This window comes from Eubalaena glacialis, chromosome 2 (genome assembly GCF_028564815.1).
Source record: "Eubalaena glacialis isolate mEubGla1 chromosome 2, mEubGla1.1.hap2.+ XY, whole genome shotgun sequence".
Classification (NCBI taxonomy): domain Eukaryota; kingdom Metazoa; phylum Chordata; class Mammalia; order Artiodactyla; family Balaenidae; genus Eubalaena; species Eubalaena glacialis.
The window spans coordinates 132,145,022-132,163,785 of NC_083717.1; the positions used below are offsets into that span (position 1 = coordinate 132,145,022).

The 18,764-nt window shown below is 38.4% G+C and overlaps 2 protein-coding genes and 1 pseudogene across 7 annotated transcripts in view; 2 read left to right on the forward strand and 1 right to left on the reverse strand.

The window, feature by feature from the left end:
- RALGAPA1 (Ral GTPase activating protein catalytic subunit alpha 1) overlaps nt 1-18,764 on the reverse strand; it is a 218,035-nt gene that overhangs the window by 188,093 nt on the left and 11,178 nt on the right. The gene's annotated exons all lie outside the window — the stretch shown is intronic.
- LOC133085775 (lysine-rich nucleolar protein 1-like) lies at nt 2,103-3,146 on the forward strand (annotated as a pseudogene).
- LOC133085418 (E3 ubiquitin-protein ligase RING1-like) lies at nt 16,528-18,363 on the forward strand. Its single transcript, XM_061182455.1, is given in 4 exon segments — nt 16,528-16,701; nt 17,225-17,244; nt 17,246-17,771; nt 17,774-18,363. Coding segments are annotated over 4 exon segments (1,218 nt in total). The 5' UTR covers nt 16,528-16,619.

An 18,764-nucleotide genomic window follows, 5' to 3' on the forward strand; every position in this document is an offset into this window, starting at 1 on the left:
ATTTCTGAAATAGGTATATTATCTCCACCTTCTGAGGAAATTAAGCCTGAGAGAAGTTAAGTAACAAGTCCAGGTCACACAAAGCTATTAAACAGTTCCAAATCAGCTTTTCTGAGCCCTCAATCAACACCACCATATTACCTACACTTCAGGTGGTATGCCAAAGCATAATATAACCTTGTGACCAATTTTAATCAAATTCATTCTGAAAGAACAGTATTTTTAAAGAATTATTTGAAAGCTACACAGTCCTGTAGAGGCTAAGATAGATATTCTGAAGTTTTAGGACAGATAGTGAAAATTTTTAGTTTGATACTTCATGACCTCTTGCCTGAATTTTATTAGTAGCCTCCTACCTAATCTCACACCATTTGAAGCCCACTTTTTATCCATCCTCCACATATTGCTACCAGAATAATTTACCAAACCTGAGTCCAACTACCGGTATCACTCATCAGCTTAAAATACTTAAGGGGTTTCCCACTGTAAACAGGATAAGCCTGGGTTCCTTCATATGATATACAAGTCCTATTTTTCTTCCCTAACGTCCTAATATCTTGTCCACTACCCACTACACAGTAAGGAACTAAATAAATTATGATACATCCATACAAATGAATAGGCAGCCACTAAAAATATTCATAAAAGAACATTTTAATAAAACTGAAAAACACTAAGTATTTATAGTTTAAAAAGCAAGTTATAAGTAGGTAATATCAGTGAGTTAGTGGAATAAGGAACTCTGAAAATCTCTTCCTCCATTAAAAACAACTAAACAAAAGCAAAAACAGTAAAAATCAACCTTTTCGGAGACCTGGAAATTAATCAAAGGCTCGCAACAATCAAGCACATTTTTTCAAGAAAAATGGATGAATCTCAATAAGAACAGTTAGCTCTGTGGCATTTCAAACTTACTGTGTTCCCATTCCCCATCCTCATCTCCATAGCAGCCTTAAAAACCAACAGCCCAGGATCACAGTGAGAATCAGCAGCCTATGGGTCACTGGAGGAGTCAGAACAGAACTGGAGTTCTTTCAAAGCTTCACTCTAAGAGAAATGTCATTATTTGACTTATCTAGCTGCTCCTTCGAAAATCCAGCTTGCAAAGCTTGTCTTTATTTGAGGTAACTCAGAACTCACACACTGCAACAGCTTTTCCCCGGAGACATTTGTGGAAAACAATCAGTGGCAATTACTTAACACCACAGCTGCCTGAGGCAGCAACCACTGATGAGGCAAACAACTAACCAAAAAAAAAACTTAAAAGGAAAAATATAGGGAATGTGCTATCCATAGGGAACTTCAAAGAGCTATGACATATTAAGGGGATTATAGAAAGCCATGTGCTGAGCTGCAAGCATACTAAGGAAAGTCTGGAAAAAGATTTAAACTTTCACCTCTGTCTGATCTTGAGGTTACACAAGAAAGATGTGAAGGCTAAAAAAGTATTGTAAACTGTTTCTTGAATACTGACAGTATGTCCCAATACACACAGAGAGCCCCTTGGCAAAGACTAGGAAACTTACTGACTCCAGGCTTGTAAGGAAGTATCCGTGCAGTCATTAGCTGACCACTAAGTTGAAGGAGTAAAGAATGCAGTGGTCACATAGGAGAAAGAAAATACACTGCACAGAGTTAGTTCAGGAAAGCCATTAAAGAATCACACAGCAACAATAACAATAGAAACAACAACAAACCCTGGGGGAGAGGGAGAAAGTGGTTTCCAGAGTTGTTGTATTATTTAAAATGTCAGTTTATCAACAAAATTACAAGACACACAAAGAAACAAGAAAGTATGCCCCTGCTGCGGCGCAACTAAGCCCGTGCACCACAACTGCTGAGCCTGCGCTCTACAGCCTGTGAGCCACAACTACTGAGCCCACGTGCCACAACTACTGAAGCCACATACCTAGAGCCTGGGCTCCGCAACAAAGAGAAGCCACTGCAACGAGAAGCCCATGCACCGCAACGAAGAGGAGCCCCCACTCATCCCAACTAGAGAAAGCCCGCGTGCAGCAATGAAGACCCAACACAGCCAAAAATAAATAAGTAAATATAAATAATTTTTTTTTTTTAAAAAGGAAAGTATGCCCCAGCTCTCATGTGGAGGCAGGGAAGTTTGGCCTTTGGGAATGATCACTAAGACTCACAAAGGAGACCTGGGCCTTGGGCTCCCAGAGAAAAAGAAGAAGAAGAAAAAGAAAGTAGTCAAAGAACCAGAGACTCAATACTAGGTTTTAAATAGTGACAATTATTTCGCAGAGGTTTGTCCCACAAGAGCCACACCACCCTCGAAGAATGTGGTCCAAGAGCAGGCACCCAAAATACCTCTAGTGAAGAAAAAGAACGGTCATAGCCCTGTCTGTGAGGAGCCCCTAGAACCTGAGACCACGTTACATGCTGGACGGACTGAGCCATCACCCAGCCCCAGGAAGCAGGCACTTGGTCCATTCAAGTCACTCAGTGGGGAGAAGAGGAAGTCCATGTCCCCTGGCTTGAGGGTGAAGACCTCCCCAGACCCCAAGCAGGTCGAGGAGGTACCAGAGTTGGCAAGAAGCTCAAAAAACATAAGAAGGAGAAAAAGGCCCAGGAAGCTACAGCCTTCTCAGCCAGGGACCCTTGGTTCTGAGAGGCCAGGGATGCTTTGTACACTTGCTCAGTTGGGAAAGATGGCATCTGGGAGCAGGCAGCCTCGGGACAGAAACAGAAGTAGGGGAGCCCCAGGGAACACAACGTAAAGATGAAGCAACGTGAAGATGAAGGAGAAAAAGAAAATCCACCAGGAGGGACATACCCTCCTGGGGCACCCTGAGCTCTCCAGGTCCGGGGTGAGCAGCCCTAGGAAAGAAAGTAAAAAGAAGCCAGTCAAAGTTGAAGCTCCAGAATACATCCCAATAGGAGATGGCCCCAAGGCTACTGTGAAGAAGAAAATGAAGTCCAAGAAAAAGGCAGAGCAGGCAGACACTGAGCAGCCAGCTCTGAAGAGGAAGAAGAGGCAGGAGAGCAGAGGAGGAGGAGAACCTTGGGACGAGGAGCCCAACACGGACTTGGAGGTGGTGTTGGAAAAGAAAGGCAACATGGACAAGGCACACATAGGCCAGGTGCAGCCTGGTCCTCATCCCTCCCGAGCATCTTCCCTCCCCTAGATGCACACTCGCCTCCTGCCAAGCCACAAGATCCTGGTCCCAGAGGCATTAGGGACTCCAAAGGCCACCAGGCCAGCCTCTGCCACACCTCCAGCGGCAGGGAGCCCGTGGTCTCCAACACTTCATGCCACGACTTTGGCTGAGAGGCTTTCTGGTCCTTCAGAATCCCAGGCTGAGGCTGTCCTCCTAGTAACTGTTGCAGGGGGAGAAGAGGACATGTGCTCTGCCGGCCCACACGTGGCCACCTCCTCGCCTCCATTCAGGAGCATTTTTTTTGCCTTTCACAGCTTTATTTAAATATAATTGACATACAATAATCTGCACATATTTAAGGTGAACAATTTGATGAGTTTTGACATATGTATGCATCCAGGAAACCAGATAAACAATTAAGGTAATGAACATAGCCATGATTTGCAAAGTTACCTTGTGCCCCTTTGTAATCCATCCCTTCCTTCCCCATCCCCAGATAACCACTACTACTCTGTCACTATGAATTAGCTTGCATTTTCTAGAATTTGTATATAATTGGGACTATAGAGTATTTACTCTTTTTTAAACTGGCTTCTTTCACTTAGCATAATCATTTTGAGATTTATCTATATTGTTGCACGTATCAATAATTTGTTCCTTGTTATCAGCTGTCCAATATTTCTAGCATTGTTTGTTTTGATGTTAAAATCATTTTCAATTCTCAATTGAATTGCCTAGGCACCTTTGTAAAAAATCAACTGACTGTGACCAAAACAAAAGTATGCCTGATGTACAGGAGAAAGATCAGTCAATAGAAACTGTCCCTGAGGAAGAACAAACATTAGATCTACTAGGCAAACACTATCATCTGTTTTAAATATGTTCCAAAAAATAAAGGAAACCATGTCTAAAGAACTAAAGGAAAGTGTGAGAATGGCATCTCACCAAGGAGAGGATATCAATAATGAGGCAGAAATTAAGTTTTAAATAAAAGAGTTTAAAAGTACAATACAAAATAAAAAGTTCACTAAAAGCTCAAGAGCACATCTGAACTGACAAAATAAAAAATTAGCAAACTCAAAAGATATTAGGTTAGTTGAGATTATCCAGTCTCATGAACAGAATTTTAAAATAATGAAGAAAAATGAACAGAGCCTCAGAGACTTCTAAGTCACCATCAAATGCAGCAATACACATATAACAGGAGACCCAGGAGAGAAAAGAGAGAAAGAGACAGAAAAATTTCAAGAAATAATGGCTGAAAAATTTCCAAATTTCATGAAAAACATTTATGTGGACATTTAAGAAACTCAATAAGTTAGAAGTAGAATAAACTCAGAGACCCGTATCTAAGCACATCATAACAAAACTGTCAAAAGGTAACAACAAAAAGAATCTTGAGAGCACCAAGAGAGAAGCAACACATCAGTTAACAAGAAAGCCTCAATAAGAAAAATATTTGATTTGTCATCAGAAAACAGGAAGGCCAGAAGTCACTGAGATGACATAGTCAAAGAGCTTAAAGAAAACACCTGGCAACCAGGAATTCTATACCCAGCAAAACTGTCCTCAAAAATTAAGGCAAAATTAAGGCATCCTCAGGTACACCAAAACTGAGAGAATTTGTTGCTAGCAGGTCTGTCCTATAAAAATTACTAAAGTGAGTCCATCAAGATGAAATGAAAGGATTCTAGATAGTAACTCAAATCCACTGTAAAAAATACTTTGACCTGTAAATGAAAAAACAACATACCAAATATATGGCAACCCACTAAAACAGTGCTTAGAGCTAAATTTATAGCTTTAATAAACACCTCGATGCACATCTCAAAATCAATAATCTAATGTTCCACTTTAAAAAACTAGAAAACAAAAAGCAAAAGCATGTGGAAGAAAGGAAATAATAAAGATTAGAATGGAGATAAGTAAAATAGAGAAAAAAAACAATACCAAGAAATCAATGAAAGCAAAATTAGTTCTTTGAAAAGATAACAACATTGACAAATCTTTGGCTAGACTATCCAATATAAAGAGAGATATGATTCAAATCACTAATCTGGAAAAGAGAACATTACTACCAATCTTACAGTAATGGAAAATATCTTAAGGGAATACTATGAGCATTTGTTGTTAGCAAGTTAGGTAACCTACATGGAATGGACAAATTCAAAGAAAAGACATAAAATGAACTACCAAAACTGACTCAGGAAGAAATAGAAAATCTGAATAGATCTATAAAAAGTAAAAAGACGGACTGAGTAATAAAGAAAACTGACCTCAAAGAAAAGTCCAGGCCCAAATGGCTTCATAGGTGAATTCTATCAACTCTTCCAAAGAATAGAGAAGTGAACACTTTCAAACTGTATCAATGAGGCCAGTATTACCCTCATTCCAAAATCAGACAAAAACATTACAAGAAAAGAAAACTACAGACCCATATTCCCTATGAATAAAGACACAAAAATCCTCAACAGAATACTAGAAAACTGAATATGGCAATATATGGCACTATATTAAAAGAGTTGTACATCATGACCAAGTGGGATTTATCCCAGAATGCAAGGTCAGTTCAACATACAAAAATCAATCAATGCAATACACCATATTAATAAAAAGATCAAAACCTATGTGATAGTCTCAACAGACACAGAAAAAGTACTTGACGATAGCCAACATCCCTTAATGATAAAGAAACTCAAAAAGTTAGGAATAAAAAGTAATGTCCTCAATCTGATAAAGGGCATCTATAAAAAACCCACACCTAACTTCATACTGACTGGTAAAAGACCAAAAGTTCTACCCTTAAAAACATGAACAAGACAACGATGTCTGCTTTTGCCACTTTTATTCAACACTGTACAGGAAGTTCTAGCCAAAGAAATTACACATGAAAATAAATAAAAACCATATACACTATAAAGTGAGAAGCATTACATCTCTATTCACAAATGGCGTGATTTTGTATATAAAAAATTCTAAGGAATACACACACACACAAATCTATAAAAGCTAATAAACAAGTTCAGCTAGATTGAAGAATACAAGATGAATATACAAAATCAATTGCATTTTTACCCACCACCAATGAATAATTCAAAAGTGAAATTAAGGAAACAACTTCATTTACAAAGCACGAAAAGAATAAAATACCTGGGAATAAATCTAACAAAAGAAATGTAAGATTTGTACACTGAAAACTATAAAACATCAGTGAAAGAGATTAAAGAAGATCTAAACTAACTGAAAGATATTCTATGTTCATGGATAGGAAGACACAATATTGTTAAGATAGCAATATTCTCCCAAATATATCTAAAGATTAAATGCAACCTCTATCAAAATCCCAAGTGGCTCTTTTGCAGAAATTGAAAAGCTGATCCTAAAATTCATAGGAAAACACAGGGGACCCAGAATAATCAAAACAATCTTGAAAAAGAAGAACATCAAAAGGTACCAGCTTCCAGTTATAAAATAAATAAGTCATGGGGAATGTACAGCATGTGTGACTACAGTTAACACTGTATTGCATATTTGAGAAGTGCTAAGAATAGATCTTAAAAGTTGTCACCACAAGAAAAGAAAAATGTTTTAATTATGTATCTGGTGACAAACATCAACTATACAAATATCAAATCATGTTGTACACCTGAAACTAACATAATGTTATGTACCAATAATACCATAATACTTCAACTGAAAAAAAGAGAAGAAAAAGAAGAACAAAGCTGGAGAATTGACACTTTCCAGTTTCTAAGCTTACTACAAATTACAGTGATCAAGATAGGGTGGTGCTGCTATAAGGATAAACATACAGATGAGTGGAATAAAGTTGAGAGTCCAGAAATAAACTGTTACACTGATGGTCAAATGATTTTAAACAAGGGTATTAAGACAACTCAACAGGGGAAAAACAGTTTTTTCAACAAATGGTGCTGTGACGACTGAATATCCATATGCAAAAGAATGAAGCAGGATCACTACCTCATACCATATACAAAAATTAACTCAAAATGGACCAAAGCCCTAAATGTAAAAGCTAAAACTATAAAACTCTTAGAAGAAAACATGATCTTGGACTAGTCAACTGTTTCTTAGATATGACACCAAATTCACAAGAAACAATAAAAAATAAACTGGACTTCATCAAAACTCAAAATTGTTTTACCTCAAAGGGCATTGTAAAAAAAATGAAAAGACTATCTACAGAATAAGAAAATATTTGCAAATTGTATATCTGACAAAAGAAACAATAACCCAATTAAAAATAGGCAAAGGATTTGAATAGACATTTCTCCAAAGGAGGTATACAAATGGTTAATAGGCACACGAAAAGATACTCAACCTCATTAGCCATCAGGGAAATGCAAATCAAAATCAAAATGTGATACCACTACCCATCCACTATGATGGCTATACCCAGAAAGACAGGCAGTAACAAGTGTTGGGAAATTACAATACCTTCATACATTGCTGGTGGAATGTAAATTATGCAGCTACTTTGGAAAGGGTTTGGCAATTCCTCAAAAAGGTAAATATGGAATTAACATATTACCCAGGAATTCAACTCCTAGAACAGTATATACCCAAGAATTGAAAACATATGACCACACAAACGTTCATATCATTATTCATAACAGTAAAAAAGTGGAAACAACCCAAATGGCCATCAACTGATGAAGAGATAAATAAAATATGGTATATCCATAGTTATTATTCAGCCATAAAAAGGAATGAAATACTGTTACAGGCTAAAACATGGATGAACCTTGAAAACATCGTTAAGTGAAAGAAGCCAGACACAAAAACCACATATTTTGTGATTCCATTTATATGAAACATCTAGAGTGGTCAAATACATAGAGATAGAAGTAAATTAATGGTTGCCAGGGTTAGAGAGTAAGGGGAAATGGGGAGTGACTACTAATGGGTGTTTTACAGGTTTCTGTTTTACTGATCTATCTCTTTTAGCTAGCCTAATATTCAACTCCTTGACATCCCAATTTGTGAGATCTGCCAGACCCTATCTGACTAACTAAATCTAAAAGCTAGAACTTCTTGGCTAGTCTGAAAAGAATTAATCTGAAAAGAAACAGAATTAATGGAAATCAGACTGAAAAAATACTTTTTTCCTAAATCTAGAAATTACAAACTGTTTAATCACCAATTACAGATGTTTACTTCAAGCAAATGTATTACCTTCACTTTTACAGGGCCAAAGATTAGCCAGTTCCTAGTATACAACTATTATATAAAATACAACTATTATATAAAAGAATGTCTTCTTTGTTTGTTTTTTTAATTGAGTAGTCAGACAATAGGAGAGCAATCAAAATACAGTACTACTAATGTTCTGGATTCAGTTCTATACCTCCAAAATAGAAAATAGTTTCTCAATTCATATCCCTAAACTCAAAGGCATCCTTCTGAATACTGAAAATAGTTAAACATATGCATATTTTAAAATGAGTAAGGGGAAGTAAATACTATTACACTAGGAAAAGAAAATATACTTTAAAACAACAGAGGATAAAAGCAGAATGAGTTAGAATGGGAAAAGTGAATTTTAAACACTGTATAGACCATGCTTCTCAAATTATCTATAAAGGGACAGTTTTTTTAAATTTTTTAACTTCCAATTCAACACAAACCAAAGCTTTACAATAAATTACTAGAAAATAAAGTGAAAAGCACCTAGAATGGTCTATACTCTATTCAACAAGACAAGTCCCTAATCACACGATTGGATGTCACAGCACTATCAAATTGAGATGAGCTTCTCAACACCTCAATTTCTGCACTTAACATGTTACAGACCTGTAATAAACAGCCGGTAAACTAGCACCAGTCTGCAGGCTACATTTTGAGTAACAGTAGTACTGACTGGGAAGGAATGATGCAGAAGTTTTGATGTATAGACTGAGTAGTCTTGATAGTGGTACAGGAGGTGAGAAATCTGTTCCTGCAATGAATTCACCAATAAAACATGATTTCAAAAAGTAGAATGATATAGTCAGAGAAGTGGCATAATCTCTACTTCCTAAATTCTCATTAAAACCTGGTTACCAAATCTCATAAATCATCTCCCCACATTATCTCCCACATACTCAATCCTTTCTATTCACCTTGCCATTAAATCATAATTTCTAGGGTGAGGCCTGATATCTTTATTTTTTAAAAGCTTGGAACACCACTGCCTTCAACATTCTTGCACTCATAGCTGTGCTCTTATCATTACCTTCCCCCAAACTGCTCTTCTTTTACTTCTATCTACTGAAATTCTAATCATCTTTCAAGGTACACCTCAAACGACCCAGCTTCATGAAGCTTTCTCCAAGGCCTCTCATTTATATATGATCCTCTGTCTTTAATACTCATAACATGCTTCATATTTGACATGATTCTCTTACTATACCATCAACTCCTTTATTCCTTTGCAGTTGCCCAAAACCTAGCAAATCACTATATATAGTTAGTTATTCAAATGGTTGCTCAGATCTATTATTTTCAGATTTTTAAAGAAATAAATGGAAGCAAAGATGAATAATCATTTTTCTTAAAGACAATTTACAAGAAATGGCATGATTACAAGAAGCAGCTTACAGTAACAACCAACTTGCCTCTAGAAGGCCCTAAGGACAACTGATGGGGAAAAAAAAAAAAAAAGACTGGGAACCTTGAAGCTACTGATTTGAAAAAATTCAGACAATGACAACAAATTTTTGGTAACACAAATACACCTTTTACTAGCTATGCTACTTTAGTTTGGGGTGGTGAAGCAAAGAATAATTTTGCTAAGTGATGTAATTTAAAGATTTCTTTATGTTTATGCAAAATAAAATACCAACAACGAATTTCATTTCCTTTCATTCGTTCAATTCTTTGCTTTCCCAAAATATAACTTTTAAATAAGTCTCTCTCTAATTTACCCATTTTTAATAGGTTAAAGACTGAAAATAAAGTACAGAATCTAGACCATCATCAAGTTATTCAGAGGTTGGTACTCTATTTTTTAAAAACAAACTTTGCCTGACTTTGAATAGGTCATAATATCTGATTCAATTTTATCACCTTTAAGGTTCCAATTAAAATTTGAATGTTTTAAATTCTTCCATAAATTCTGTGCTTCAAATGCATTTTTTTCATGTAATCTTCCAATAATACCTGAGATGTTACTATTTTAATTTTACAGACAGGCAAAGTATCTATAAAGTGTTAAGTAAATAATATAGCTGAGATCAGAACACAGATATTATGACTTTCCCCACTATATCACCCTGCTTACGAGCCATTTGATACTCAAGTTTCCGTGGGGATCAATTACTATCTACCACACTGGTCTGTTAAAAAATTAAGTCAGGTAACACATGTAAAATGCTTGGTCCAGGACCTGTCACATATAAATGTTCAAAAATATTAACTCTTATTTCCAATATATGACAGCTGCTTCTATAAAAATGTTTTTTCTTTAAAAACTTCCCAAAGATAATGAAGAGATGGAACCATTATTCATTAAGTAATTATGAGAATGCTAACAATTCCTAAGAATCATAATGTTCAACTAAAGGAACATACCTAAATTCCAAAATCAACCCCCAAATAGTATTTAGATTAGTTCAAATTTTTCACTATTCTAAACAACACTGCAGTGATCCTACACACTCATCCACTTACTTCCTTAGAAAAAATACTAAGAGGGACTTCCCTGATGGCACAGTGGTTAAGAATCTGCCTGCCAATGCAGGGGACACAGGTTCGAGCCCCGGTCCAGCGAGATCCCACATGCTGCGGAGCAACTAAGCCCGTGCGCCACAACTACTGAGCGTGCACTCCAGAGCCCGCAAGCCACAACTACTGAGCCCAAGTGCCACAACTACTGAAGCCCGCACACCTAGAGCCCATGCTCTGCAACAAGAGAAGCCACTGCAGTGAGAAACCCGTGCACTGCAACGAAGAGTAGCCTCCGCTCACCACAACTAGAGAAAGCCCGCGCAAAGCAACGAAGACCCAACACAGCCAAAAATAAAATAAATTTATTAAAAAAAAAAAAAAAAGAAAAAATACTAAGAAATGGAAGTGCTGGTTTCAAAGATATACATATGTACATTTAAAATTTTGACAGTTAACAAACTGCCCTCTAATTTAGATTCAGCCAGTAATGTATGAGAGAATCTCTTTCCATATTTCATAAATTTTTAACAGTCCATAAATTAAGGAAATTAACTTCTTTAAATGTTGCAAGTGTTTCTTAGTCTGCTGTTCGTCTTTTATCTCTGTTAATGATGAGTTTTACTATAAGAAATTTAAAATGTTTTATAAAGGTAAATTTACCAATCACTTTCATGACAATTTCTAACTTTGGTGTGAGTTTTAAGAGTTGTCTTCCTTACCCCAATATTTCAAATATATTTGCTTAATTTGCCTTCCATTTTATACTGAAGAATCAAAATAATGTAGAACATATTCTGTTATAAAGTAGTGATCTATAAATGTTTTTATCCAAATGAACATTCTTTCCTCCTAATCTTTATCTAAACCACCATTTAATTAAGTGGTCACATGTGCTCCTTCTGCAGCAAACAGAAGTCATCCCTTTTAAATTTAACATCCTTTTTAAATGTACCTATTCTTTTTTTGGTTTTTTTTTTTGGGCCGCACTGCACAGCATGCGGGATCCTAGTTCCCTGACCAGGGATCGAACCTGCGTTCCCCTGCATTGGAAGCACAGTCTTAACCACTGGACCACCAGGGAAGTCCCTAAATGTACCTATTCTTGACCATAAAAAAGATGTGCAAATCTTTCTTAGAGAAAAATATAAATTTTTTTATTTACAACCTTTAAGGAAAGCCTAATTAAATAAATGGAGACTGCTTGGGATAGGAAGAATACAGCTGACCCTTGAACAAGACAGGTTTGAACTGCACGAATCCACTTATACATGAATTTTTTTCAATAGTAAATACTACAGCACTACACAATCTACAGTTGGTTGAATCTGTGGCTGCAGAAGCAGGGATATGGAAGGCCGACTATAAGTTACATGTTGATTTTCAACTGTGTGGAGGGTTGGTGCCCCTAACACCCATGCCGTTCTAGGGTCAACTGTAGACATACTACAGACGTCAATCGCCTTTAAATTAAACCTATGGATTCAAGGCAATACAATTTTAAAAATACTAACAATATTATTCACAGAATTTAACAAGCTGATTCTCAAATTCATATGGAAAAGCAAAAGGCCAAAACACTAACAGATTTATATTAGCCTCCTGTGGCTGCTGTGACACATTAGAGCCACAAACTCAGTATTCTGTTCCATCTCCACATCTCCTTCTCCTCTGTGTCTGTCTACAAGTCAGTTTATTCTGTTAGATCGGGGGGGAGTGGGTGGTATACACTTCAAAGATGACATGTTGTTGTGCTCACTAGACATAAGTTTTTAAAAAATTAGATTTTATATAAGGGTCATGAAGATTTCTTTCAGTAATGATGAAGATTATCTCATAACCTCTGCCATAATGCCATAAACATTTTTCATGTAACGTCCTATTTTTTTGTTTTTCTTTATTTTTCTGTTTCACATAGGACAGATTTTAGATTCTGAGCCAGTTTTTTTGCACAGGTCCTTCAGGTAACCCAAGGATTCTTTCTGATCAGAATACTGACTTTAAACGTTTTTTCTACCATTCTTAATTGAAAGGAAGTTACTCACAGAAGAGCAACTTTGCTCTCCTCATACCTAATATATTCATTCATGAACTACATAATATTTACTAAGCACCTTTCATATGCCAGGCACTATGCTGAGTCTAGGGATATGAAGTTGAAGAGACACACTTCTACTCTCCGGAAGGCTGTAAGATACAGGCATGCAAATAAGTAATTACACTGTAATAAATAACCAAATTACTAGAAGTAAGAAAAGTCCCTATGCCTACCAGATGATAGAGAAGACTTCACCAAAGTTCTACAGATTTTCCCCTGAGACTGAAGGAAGAGTAAAGGCTTTCAGTTATAAGTATGATTTTCTTCCCCTGCTTTTTCTTTAATACAATTGCCATCTTACATAATATACTATTAGGTGCCTTCTTAGTAGCACCTGATCTACTTTCTCATTGCACCAGCGGGCTTCCTAGAATAGAATTCTTATTACCACTCACATTCATGTAATACTGCTCTTACGTGAAGTATAGCTAACTCATGGTTGGTCCATAATAAATGGGTAGTGGTATTTTCTAAAAATGGATTAATGCACACATCCAAACCATGTTAAGTTTTCAATTTAGAGTTCATACAAAGTCTACTTCCTTTCTATAGTAGTTATCACTCCAGACTGCAGTTTTGAAATCCAATAAGTGGGATTATTATTTTGTTGTTGATGCTTCATTCTTTCTTCCTCCTTCCTTCCTCCCTCTTATTCTTTCTTTCTTAATAAGAAGGTTAAAAGAAATGGGTTATTAATGACGGTACAGTAAATAACATTAGCAAAAGCACAGGCACCACAGAAAGTGATGTCTCATTCAATATTACTGAAATGTAAAATACCAGAGAGGGGTAACAAGAGGTTGAAGAAGATAATGTGACTAAGATAAATTTATTATTTTTTTCTACCACATTGTCAAAGATGAAAGTTTCATGTCTTAGTAACCTAGAAGATGGTGGTGCCATTTACACAAATAGAAAAAAAAGAAAGAATGAAAACAATTTAGATTGCGTAGACATTTGATCTTAGAAAGAATAGATCTAACAAAAATACTAATCACCTATTTTTCTATTTTCTCCAAAATCTATTTCTACTGCATGATCCTTCTAAAAGAAGACACATTAAATAATATATGAACATACATATATATACAAATTGTGATTGAATTTAGAATCCAGAAAAAACAATGTTTCAACTAAAAAAAAAAAAGAAAGAAAGAAAAAAGTATGCTTTCAGAATTTTCTAGGACACTGAAAACTTGTAACCCAACATGTTTCTCTTTTCACTTTGGCTGCCAGGAAATCTAAGAACCAAATTCAATGCCTTATAGCTATAATCAGCTCATCTCTGGAACCTGATAATGTTACCTTTAAGTAATGGCTCTTCGATTGTTTGTTTTATCACTAATTGTTCTATTCCACATTTTATTCAGTCCTATAAGCCATGTAAAATTCTTTGGATGCAATAAAATCCTTAATGAAAGAAATGTTAATGCAAAAATGGCTTACAATATTTTGAAACAGTTTGTTTTACTAAGCAAATTAATCAGCAATATTGTTTATGTAAATAATCTGCTCAGTAAATCACTTCTTCATAAATATACAAAGAAAACATTTCAATGAAGTCAAATTAATTTTTTAAATCAGTAAGTCAAATTAAAGAATATAAAGAGTTTATACAAATTAAAGAATATAAAGAGTCTAATGACATGTATATAGGATAACTTGCTAACTTTGCACATCAAATCCTAAGAACATATTCAAATATCAAGTTAGTTTATTCTTATAGGCAGTTTACAGTTCACAATGACTCCTACACATTTTCAGATTTCCAGGCATATCCGTTCCAAATTAATCTATACCACTTTCAAGTTATTTACTTAATGAACATAAACAGTACTTGTTTCTTTTATATATTACTTTTTATACCTAATGAACACTGTTTTTTATTTTTCTAAGATATTTTAATCTGATTTTCTTTCTGAAAACATTAATATATTCAGATTGGAGAACAATTAGATATTTTTCACAGATATAATCAATAATTAATTGATCATAAATTTCTTCTCTGAATGTAAAAAAGTAAAAAAATGGGGGCCAAGTTGCTTTGTATGAAGCCAATTTTCAGTCTCATTCATTTAAGAGAACCTCTTATTATCAGCATCTGATGTCCAGTGTCTTGAAAATTGTTGTTTATGTCTCAGGGGTTTTTCTGTTCTTTTGTTTGTCTGTTTCAAGCAGATACGAACATCAGATAAGGAAAGTCATTCCTGACATATGGCAAACAAACGAGGTACACCTTCAGCTACTCCAGTTTAACGTCTTAAGAGTTTCCAGCCCATGGTGAGAGGAAAGGGAATCCAGGCAGAGTCAGTGGAATCCATGAGTTGAGAAAATGAGCTGATAGTGCAAGGAAACCAAGGTAATTAGAGTCCACAGGACAGAGCACCAAAGAGGAGAGAGCTGTACACAGTGAGATCCTCGAAGACTGGAGAGGGTTCTCTTTCAGTATGATCATAAATACTTGCAAGGAAACTTCCCAAGACAGGAAAAAGTACTATGTGAGAGAATATGAGAGAACAGTACCAGATGCTCACATAAGCTGGGGAACAGTGCCTGTTCCCAAGAGCGGGGCTACAAAAAATCCCTCATACCTGTGGGCACTGAATAGAATACTCAGGAAGGTATTGCCTCACAGTAGGTAATAATTATCCCTAGATGGATCCACTCAACAAACCCTAAAAGCAAGACCTGAAATGACCAAACTGTTTTCAAGTAATTTAACTGCATCCCAGTAAAAAGCTCAAGAATTTATAGGAATACAAAAATATCCAGAAGCTAAGAAGGTAAAATTCAAATATGAGACATCCAAAGATTACTCAGCATACAAAGAAGCAAGAAAACAACCCAGGATGAGAAGAATAATCAACTGATGGAAACTGACCCAGAATAGATAGAGATGTTAGAATGAGCAGAGAGGATATTAAGTTATTTTACTTGTATTCCATATGTTCAAGAAGCTAAGAAGATATACAGAGAATATAATTTTATACACACACACACAAAATGAACTAGATTAAAACTACATCTAAGATGAAAAATAAACTAGTGTGATTAATGGCAGATTGCATGTAGCAGAAGAGACTAGTGAATTTGAAGAGTAGAAACAGGAACTACTCAAGATAAAACACAGAAGAATCTAAAAAAATGAAAAGAATATCAGTTCTTTTCAGAAAGCTATGAGTCCCTCCAATATACTAATAATACTTCCTAATATATGAACCTGATATTAATACTTTTTAATATACTAATAAATGAAATAAATAAAAGAATAAATAAAAGTACGGAGGGGAGAAATAACTGGCAGAAAATGGCCAAAAATTTTCCAAACTTTATGAAAACTCTAAACCCACAAATCTAAGAATCTTGAGGAACCCCATGGCAAGAAATATTGAGAAAACTGCACCATGGCACATCATAATCAAATTGCTCAAAACCAGTGATAAAGAGAAAATCTTAAAAGCAGCCAGAAAAAAAGAAAAAAAAAAAAAAATATATATATATATACAGAGTAAGATAAAGATGACAGGGCCCAGGGCCCCAGCGCCCGGGCCATGGCGGCGGCGGCAGCAGCGGCAGGAGCTGCTGTCTGAGCAGCGGCTGCGGACCGAGCGAACTCGGCCGGGGAGCCCGGGCCCCGGGAGAGGCGCTGCGGCAGCGGAAGCGCAGACGGCTGGAGGCTGCCTACCTCTCCTCCTCCCCGGCGGTGGAGCCCTCGTGGGGGTCTATGCCCGGTCACCATGACGACGCTGGCGAATGCCCAGAATGCCAGCAAAACGTGGGAACTGAGTCTGTATGAGCTCCACTGGACCCCTCAGACGTGCCAGAGAGGTAGAGCAAATATTACTATCTTCATTTGAAAGACAGTAAACAGGCTGAAATTACCTTCCCCGTTCCTCAGTTCCGCATGATAGGTCAGTGCATGTAAGACTCACCTTCGGAGTTTATTAAAAATGGAATTCCCGCTGGCCCCTACCTGTAACATTGTGATACAGTAATGGGATGGGACCCTAGAATCTGCATTTTTAACATGCATCCTAGGGGATTCTTATATAGGTAGTACCAGGACTGCACTGTAAGAAATTCTGTTGACCAAGTAAGTGTTCCACAGATGGAAAATCTGTGCCATGCCCATCCCCAGGCCTATCACCAAACCTCAGATCCTCCTATTCCAAAGCTCCTACTCTAAGAATTCCCAATTTCCTCAAGTGGCCAACGTGAGGTACCCAGATTCTGACATCTCACTGTATTTCTCAAGACTCCAATTTCATGGACCACTTGTTTCTAAAACCCCTTTCCCCCCAACCCACCCACCGCCTTTCCACTCATCGACACCTCCAGGAAGCCATCATGGATGGCACAGAAGATTGCAGTTTCCCCTCGGTCGCTGCATTCAGAGGTCATGTGCCCCATCTGCCTGGACATGCTGAAGAATACGATGACAACCAAGGAGTGCCTCCACCGATTCTGCTCTGATTGCACTGTCACGGCCCTGCGCAGCGGGAACAAGGAGTGCCCTACCTGCCGAAAGAAGCTGGTATCCAAGCGGTCTCTGCGGCCAGACCCCAACTTCGATGCTCTGATCTCTAAGATCTACCCCAGCCGGGAGGAATATGAGGCCCACCAAGACAGGGTGCTCATCCACCTCAGCCGCCTGCACAACCAGCAGGAGCTGAGCTCCATCACTGAGGAGGGGCTGCGCATGCAGGCCATGCACAGGGCCCAGCGTGTGAGACGGCCGATGCCTGGGTCAGATCAGACCACAACGATGAGTTGGGGGGAAGGAGAGCCGGGGGAGGGAGAGGGGAATGGAGAGGACGTGAGCTCAGACTCCGCCCCTGACTCTGCCCCAGGCCCTGCTCCCAAGCGACCCCGTAGAGGGGGCGCCGGGGGAGCAGTGTAGGGACAGGGGGAGGTGGCACTGGTGGGGTGGGTGCGGGTGCCGGTTCTGAACACTCTGGTGACCGGGGAGGGACGCTGGGAGGGGGAACCCTGCCCCCCCCAAGCCCTCCCGGGGCTCCCAGTCCCCCAGAGCCAGGTGGAGAAATTGAGCTCGTGTTCTGGCCCCACCCCCTGCTCGTAGAGAAGGGAGAATACTGCCAGACTAGGTATGTGAAGACAACTGGGAATGCCACAGTGGACCATCTCTCCAAGTACTTGGCCCTGCGCACTGCCCTCGAACAGAGGCAGCAGCAAGAGGCAGGGGAGCCAGGAGGGCCTGGAGGGGGTGCCTCTGACGCCGGAGGACCTGATGGGGGAGGCGGGGAGGGTGGGGGTGCCGGAGGAGGTGATGGCCCTGAGGAGCCTGCCTTGCCCAGTCTAGAGGGTGTCAGTGAAAAGCAGTATACCATCTACATCGCCCCCCGGGGTGGAGCTTTCACGACACTGAATGGCTTGCTGACCCTGGAGCTCGTGAATGAGAAGTTCTGGAAAGTGTCCCGACCACTGGAGCTCTGCTACGCCCTCACCAAGGATCCAAAGTGACCCCACAAGGGGACAGCCAGAGGATGGGGACCATGGGGTGTCCCTGAGTCCTGGCCCACCACCCAGCTTCTTTGTCCCCCAGAGCCCCCCAGCCTGGCCAGCCAGCAAGAGGACACAAATGAGGACAAGTGGCTTTTATACAAAGTATCTATATCAGATTCTTCTATATTGTACAGACTGGGGCCTGCACCCCCATTTACTGCCTTTTCTGTTGCCCCCAACCTCCCATCCATGCAAGATGTTGGGAAGGGTGAAGAGCCCTTCCCTTCATGCCCTTCTACCAACAACAACAAATTTGCTTTCTTCCTCTTTGGGGGGGGGGGGGGGGGGGAAGATGACAGCAGACTTCTTATCAGAAACAATGCAAGCAAAAAGACAGTGGAGTAAAATCTTTAAAGGAC